This window comes from Geospiza fortis, unplaced genomic scaffold (genome assembly GCF_000277835.1).
Source record: "Geospiza fortis unplaced genomic scaffold, GeoFor_1.0 scaffold188, whole genome shotgun sequence".
Lineage (NCBI taxonomy): Eukaryota > Metazoa > Chordata > Aves > Passeriformes > Thraupidae > Geospiza > Geospiza fortis.
The window spans coordinates 2,674,004-2,681,556 of NW_005054337.1; the positions used below are offsets into that span (position 1 = coordinate 2,674,004).

General features: G+C 58.1%; 1 protein-coding gene across 3 annotated transcripts in view; it reads right to left on the reverse strand.

Moving 5' to 3' along the window:
* Positions 1-1,083: 1,083 nt before the first annotated feature.
* NOL4L (nucleolar protein 4 like) overlaps positions 1,084-7,553 on the reverse strand; it is a 40,952-nt gene continuing 34,482 nt past the window's right edge. For 2 of the 3 annotated variants that reach the window (XM_031057981.1, XM_031057983.1), the window contains 6 exons: positions 6,092-6,363; positions 5,505-5,690; positions 5,233-5,424; positions 5,023-5,145; positions 4,567-4,768; positions 1,084-1,752 (listed from right to left, as the gene is read on the reverse strand). In XM_031057981.1, the coding sequence (XP_030913841.1) occupies positions 1,553-1,752; positions 4,567-4,768; positions 5,023-5,145; positions 5,233-5,424; positions 5,505-5,690; positions 6,092-6,363 (1,175 nt within the window). In that variant the 3' untranslated portion in view covers positions 1,084-1,552. The remainder of the gene's footprint in view (positions 1,753-4,566; positions 4,769-5,022; positions 5,146-5,232; positions 5,425-5,504; positions 5,691-6,091; positions 6,364-7,553) is intronic. The other variant, XM_031057982.1, reaches the window with a different exon arrangement.

A 7,553-nucleotide genomic window follows, 5' to 3' on the forward strand; every position in this document is an offset into this window, starting at 1 on the left:
AAGATAAAAACTGGCTCCAAACCAAGAAAGTTCCTACCTACAAAACAGCTTTACACTTATCAGATTTCAATCTCATGGTGTGGACTTCAGCCAAGTGGGGGGGCTGTGGGGGACAGGGAGCAGCGGGACCCTCGCTGGTCTCTGCACAGCTCCAGAGCACGTTGCATGGCTGGGCTGGGCTCAGCACCCCTGGCCGGAGCGAGGTCCCTGGGTTAGCAGCACTGGCAGTAGGTATTGCACTGAGCAAAACGAAGTGCATCGTTGTGGGGGGGTGGAAACAGGGCAGAACGGTCATTGGACTACGGTTCTTCCACACTTTGGGAACTGTGGGCTTGTTCCAGAACTGTGAGCAGGGAGGGGGAAGGATCCTGGGCCCCGGAGAGGACTTTGTCAGTTCTGCTGCTCAATGCTGCCCAGAAGCGGGCGGTCACCACTCCAGCTCAGCTCTGGGGTGAGCCCTGGGGCCGCCCAGCCTCACACCCCGCGGGACCGGGTGGTTCAGCCCCCGTGCTCCCCGGGCTGGCTGCAGACGGAGCGGAGCACACGGCCGGGCGCAGCAGGACCCAGCCGGAGGTTCCAGCCTCCTCGGCACGATCCCCATGTCTGCAGCACTCACTGACCCCCAGCACCGGCGCTGCCAGTCCTGGAAGAAGCCCACAATGGAGTGTGAGGTAGAGTACGGATGGTGACCGCAAGACAGTGTTTCTCAGGTATCTCCTTCCTTTCTTCCTTCCTTCTCTTATCTGCAATGACTTTAATGAGTGTGAGATGTCCTTCCAGCCGGAGGTCTGCTGAGCTTGCCGAGTCTCTGCGGGAGGTTCAGACCCCACTGCTGCTACGGGACCTCTTAGAACAAAGGCCTAAGCAGGACGCTTGCGCTGCTGTTCAGCTCCCACCTACGCTCACTGGAGGCTGAGCAGCCTCGATGTCAAGGGCTGGATGGCAAACTTGCTCCCTGTGGGACAAGGGTTCACCAGAGAAACAGGCAGAGCTGCCTGGAAATTAGTAGTGTAGTGATATGGAATGTGTTATTTCACAGGAATAAATTCCTTCTGATCAGACAGACAAAAAACTGGCAATCTGTACAAACTCAAAAGAATCCATTTTCAGAAAAATAAATTACTAAGGGGAGAGGAGGGTCCATTTCTCAATAAATATGTGATTCAGCTCACCTAAGACTTGGAAATTATCCAGGGATGGGAATCTAACATTTGGGTCCACAAAGGTTATTCTAAATACATCTGCAGCCCCAAACCTCCCCAGGCTCCCTTCTGCCCTTCAAAGTCCCACATCCTTCCAAGCTGCAGGGTTGGCTTCTGGTCGGCCACAGGCACGGCTGTTGGTACGGTTCCAAAATGTGTCCTTGTGCCTGAAGTCCCAGGTGCTTGGAGTGTAAAAGAAAACAGGTCTTTTGGATCCCACCTTCTAAAACTACATGTGCCCACCGCGTGGCGGGAGGACGATGGTGGTCCTGAGCAGGACACCGCCGGGAGCCTCTTTCTAGCAGGTACAAATTGTCTTGTCGACGGAGGAGCGATGCGGACACGGGGAGTCAGTTCTGCTGTAAAATGAGGTTTTCCAGTTCGTCTGCAGAGCGGAGCAGGAACGCCGCTGACTCCCGGTAGCCGGCGATGAGCTGCCGCACGGCGCTGATCTCCGTGGGGCTGAGCTGCGCTGCCTGCATGCCCCGGCTGGTACTGTTGGACGGGGCCGTGCTGGAGGCCCCACCTTTCATGCTGAGATCCGTCGGACCTGGCAAGGAAAAGTGAGAGGGAGGCTCAGGCACAGCAACATTCCCCATGCTCATCCTGCTGTGATTCCAGACCTCTGCAGCACTTGGAAGGTCCCCACAGTGCCCGGATAACGCGAGGAGCTCCTGTTCCCTCTCAGACACCAGAGGAGCCACTCACTGCCTCTGCAAGGAACACAGGCCCAGAGGAGCCCACAGAGATGCTGCAAAGGTTGGAGCATCTCTGCTAGGGGGAAAGGCTGAGGGAATTGGTGTTGTTCAGCCTGGAGAAGAGAAGGCTCTGCAGAGAACTCAGAGCTCCTTTCAGTACCTAAAGTGGCTCCAAGAGAACTGGAGAGGGACTTTAGACAAGGGCATGGAGTGACTGGACAAGGGGCAACGGCTTCAACCTCACAAGGGGCAGGCTTAGATGGGACACTGGGAAGAAATTCTTCCCTGTGAGATTGGTGAGTTTCTGGCACAGGTTGCCCAGAGAAGCTGTGGCTGCCCCATCCTTAGAAATGCTCAAGGCCAAGTTGGACAGGGCTTGGAGCAATCTGCTCCAGTGGAAAGTGTCCCTGCCTGTGGCAGGGGGTTGGAGTGAAGTCAACTTCAAGGCTTCTTCCAAACCAAACAATTCTGCAATTCTATAAAGAGGTCTCAGAGCCAATATGACAAAAATCCAGTCCTGCAGCCTGGCTCACAGCTCTGTGAAGAGAGGGTCTGCTGGGAGGTAAGCCAGCTCCTGTTGGCACCTGCACCATCAAAATCACCTTCAAGGTTCTGGTTTTCCCTCTGCATATGGGGAGTTACATCCCACACGGGCTGTGCTTCCCTTGTTTATCTTGATGAGTGACCCCAGAAAGAAAGGCAGGGGAAAAAGTGGACTTAGCTTCATGTTGGACTAAGTAAGAGAAGCAAAACAAGGAGCAAAAAACCCATAATCAACTGGAAATGAGGAGAGAAGTGCCAAGAGATGTACTAGAGATGTGATAGTAGTCAGGGAGAGGAGGCTGCTGAGGCTGCAGCCTGGAGGGAAGGAGAGAAGACACTGAACCGATCCCTGGGCTGTGAGCTGAAGTGCTGCAGGCTGATGGAGCAGTTGGTGATGCTGGAGAAAGGCTTTGAGATGGCTGAGCCCCGGCTGGGTGGCCTGACTCAGCCATGGGACACCAGGGACACAGAGCAAGGACTGGGTGTTGTGGCTGTTTGCAAACCAGGATGGGAGAATGCAGCTGCCCCCAGTCCAGGTGGGTGGCACTGGTGATGGTGGCAGGGAGGGAAGCTCATGGCCCCAGGCAGAATGGAAAGCATTCAAGGAAAGCAATGCTGGAGCTGCGGGAGGAGCAGCACCAGCAGAAGTGTTCCATGCCAAGAGAGCCAGAGCTTCAAAGTGGGGGAGGAGGAGGAGAAGGAGGAGGAGAAGGAGGAGGCTCTCATGCGAAAGCAATTTCACTGGGCAGAAAAGGCAGCAGTAAACTGAGCCTGAGCTTGTTTCCCAGCTCACCAAGGGGGAAGGAGCTGGGAGCAGGGAAGTGGGCTTGAGCAAGAATTGCCTGAGGTGGGGGATGGAGGGTGAAGCCACTTCTGGGCAGCAAAGCCCTGCGGGGCCTCTGCTCAGAGGGAGGAGAAGATGCAGCTCCTTGCAGAGTGCTCTTCCCTCTCAAGGACTGGGCAAGAGCTTGGGAAAAAGACAACTGCAAAACAGAGGTTTAAAAATCCCCTAGAAAGAAAGAAGGAGACGTGCTGCTGGGTGCTGCACCCGGGGCCTATTTGCTCCTCCTGGGTCTGCTCAGGGGCCTTTCTGCATGTTCACTGTCTCACAAGGAGGAGCCCAAGGAGCAGTGGGGACCGGGTGGCTGTGCTGCTCTGGGGAGGAACCATTGCTGTGAGGATTAGGTCTCAGCAGCTGGAGGCCGGGACAGGATCTTTATTCAGGGTTAAGAAGCATTAGGAAGGGATGATAAGAGTTAATCCCAGACAGGCATCTCTCAGGCCTCCGGAAATCACATCCTTCCAAATCCTGGCTCCTGTCGGGGTGGGCTGGGGCAGGAGCCCAGAGTGCACCAGGACAGGCAATGGCAACCCAGGGATTGCAGGAGGACTGGGCAAGGACTGGGAAGGGATCCAGCCCCTCCTGCCAGCACTACTGCAGGACAGAGCCAGAGGGAGCACTTGGTCTCATCCCACACCTCTTGCTCCAGGTGTGGGCGAGTCACCAGGTACCTCAGAGCCTTCCTGTGTGCCTTGCTCCAGCCCAGGATACTCTGCTCTGTTCACTTGCTCCTAATCTCAAGCTCTGCCTATGCTCTCCTTCCACCTTCCTGCCCTGCAGCATCAGTCCTGCTTTCTCAACTGCTCCCAGGCAGTCCCCAGCCCCTCAGAGCCCTCCTGAGCTGTGGCTGTGCCCCCCACCCTGTCCCCATCCCCGAGAGCAGAACTGCTCATACCAGCAGGAGATCAGGGCAGTGATAGGCGCCCGCCCCTGTTAATAATTAACAGAGAATCTGGTACGAATTCTCCTTTTTTTTTTTAAGTGACACTCCTTCCCTCCACCAGTGCCACCCAAACCGTCCTTCCAAGTGCAGTTCAACAATTAACCACCTGCTGATGACGTGAGCAGAGCCACCAGACAGAAGGGACAAGAGGGGATTTCGGAGCAGCTCTGTGCAGCAGTGGCAGAGGTGCTGCCAGGACTGGGAGCTCTGTGGGAGCAGCCCCTGCCTCTCCTCCAGCAAACAGCTCAACCCCACAGTGGGGATGCCAGGAGCCCCTGGTGCCCTGGGGCAGAGGTGATGCCAGGGTGGGCTCCCCGTGCCCCTGGCACAGCCACTCACCATTACTGTGGTTGCCTGTCTGGAGGGATGCGGGGGGCTGCAGGCTGCCCCCCAGGGACCCATAGCCACGGTAGCTGTAGTTCAGGCTTCCATTGATGTAGACCGGGTCTTGGGAGTAAGATGAAGCTGGCAGTGAGTAGGAGGAGTGGGTGATGGCTGTGGAGTCTCTGGAGTGCTGCTTGTCTAGAGCGATCGGTTCGTCCTGTACAGGGGAAACACAGACCTGCTCCAGCGAGGAGCCTGGCTGTCTTCTGTGGCCAGCAGGCTGGACAGTGCAGGGATGCCTGGTGTCCTGCAGCTGCAGTGTGCCCAATCCAAACCAGCATTCCCATCCCCACTGGCCTCAGGACACACCACAGGGCTCTGTCCTGCAATCCCTCAGACTTTCAGAAAGACTTCTGACCCTACCATAGGACACTTCCAGCTCTGCTCCCCGCCCACCCCCAGCTGCCATACCTGGGAGGTCTGGTAGATCTCCAGCCGCATCCTCTTGGCCGCTTTCCGCGTTTCGCTCTCGCAGGCGGCGGCCAGGATGTTCTCTGCCATGGCTGAGGTCAGGTGGGGCGGCGTGGGCCTGGTCTGCAGGGACACAAGCAGAGAGGCTGCTCAGGGAGGTGCTGCTCTGGGCACTGGGACTGAGGGCAGGGCACTGGGGTGGCCACTCACCATCTCCATCCCGTTCTTCTTCATGCGGCGGCAGGACTTGAGGTAGGTGCGGATGCGCTTGCGCGCCCGCTCCTGGAACTCGGGGAACTGCCGGCTGCAGGACTCGATGATGGCCTGGATCTTCTCCTTGGGCTGCTTGGAGATGGGAACCATCCTGTCCAGGTTCTCGTCCACAAAAAGGCGCACGAACATCTGCAAATAGAGAAGAGACGTGGTGGGAACCCTGCGATGGAAGGCAGGCGGGCTCACCCTCCCTGTGGAGCTCTCCTTACATTGAAGGCCTTTAGCCTCTCCGGGTCCATCCCCTCCGAGTCATTGATCTTATCATTGTCTTCATGGTCATCGTGGTCATCGTCGTCTTCATCAGCTGTGGGGGCCCTGCCGACAGTCAGGTCCTCGGGGCAGCCACTCACCTCTGTCTTGATGGAGTCATAGCTGCCAGAGCTGTACGGCGGGGACTGAGAGGAGACAGGGGTTACCACCAACAGCTCTCATCTCATGCACCTGCCCTTTCTCCTTGTCTTCTATGTCTGACCCCGCCCCTGCAACCCAGAGAGATGAACCCATGGCCAGGCTCCCCTGTGTGTCACCTCCTGCCTGCTTTGGGCAGGGGGGAGCATGGTGGCCTCAGCAAGCCTGTGATAACCTGGTGGCCCCATGACAGCTCAGGCTGGTGGGGCCATGGCTCTGCCTGATCCTGTGGCAAACACTGCCTGACCCAGCATGAATGAGCTCTTTGTCACATGGTGGCTGTGGCACAGCTGGTCAGGGGTGAGGTGAGCCCACTGCAGTGCCCAGCTCTGGAGCAGCTGGGGTGTGGGGCATGTCCCTGGCTCTCCCAGAGCACCCCAGGCCGTACCTCTGCTGTGGTCTTCACCCCGTACTTGACCCTGCTGCGCAGCCCGTCGGCACTGCAGCTGTCAGACTGGTAGGAAGGGGTGATGTGGGCAGGGGTGAGCTTGTCACAGAGGTTGATGGGCTGGTCCTCGGCGGAGGCGGTGAAGTCCATGGGGGCTGCGGTGCCATTGCCGTTCATTTCGGGGAAGGCGCTGTCGCCCTGCGTGCTGCTGGAGGTGGAGGGGTTCAGGGTGGAGGAGCCATTCCCGCTGCAGCTCTCTGACGAGGAGTCATCTGCAAGGAACAATGTGTGTCACCCCCTTGGCACCCTACATCCTGAAGCTGCTTTGGGCTCTCTTGGTGGCTGAGTTGCCACTGGGAGCCAGGCTGGCACCGCTGCACTTTGGGCCCTGGGATGCAGCAGGTCCTGGTGTCCATGCCTGCAAGGCCATTGTCACAGGGATCCACTCCCTCATCCCTCAAAGCACACCAGGTGCTGCCATGCCCCATGCCCGAGCTACCCATCCCTCCGCAGGTGACAGTCCCCACGCCTCCGCCCTCAGCCATGGTGTCTGGGCTTGAATAAGAACTTTGGAATTTGGTCCTTTTCAGTTTCTGTTTGCATTGCAGGGAGGAGAAAGGGGCACTGCCTCTCCCTGCCAGGTCCCCTGCCATCCTCCTGGCCCAGTTTGGGGCTGGGTGCAATGGTAAGTGACAAGTTCCAGCACTGGTGTTTAAGGAACATGCAGTTCTGCAGGGTGCTGGGCCATGGGGATAACACACAAGGACAGGCTCACTTGGGTGGGAAAACCCTGAATCCATGGTGCCTGGAAGCAGCATTAGAAGCTCTGCTCACAGCTGGCACCACCCAGCAAGGCTCCTCCTTGGCATGCTGCTGCAGGGAGGGGACAGGGGCTGCACGATGTCCTTCCTGTCTCATTCAAAGCCCAAGTGACCTATACCCTACACTCCTGCTCCCAGTTTCCACATGCCCTAGAGCCGTCCCCACAGCACATGCAAGGCCTTTTCCCCACCACACAAACAGGTCAGAGCCCTGGCAATGGCGGTGCCACACACACCTAGTGCACAGATCTTGGCTGCATTCACACCCCAGGCCCTGACACCATCCCCCTGCCTGTGCCTGCTCCCACCACGGCGGCTCCCCAAGAACAGCCCAGCAGTGGCAGAGAGCCCAGCACTGCCTGCACCCACCCTGCCTGCACCTGGCCAGGGAGCCCAGCCCTGGGGCCAGGCACGACATTTCAAACTGCTCAGCCTGTTCCCTTCCCTCCCCCTCGCCGCAGTAAATCCTTTATTTCATTAGGTGCCTCTGCGAGAGGGAAAGGGCGAAGCACGTGGGAGCCGCTTCCTGCGCCAGCGTGCGCCGGGCGGTGAACAAAGAAGCTGTCGGCAGCGAGGAGCAGATGGCCGTCCCCACACCCGGCCCGGCCACCCTGGGACAATGGGCCGAGGCTCTGGGGTGG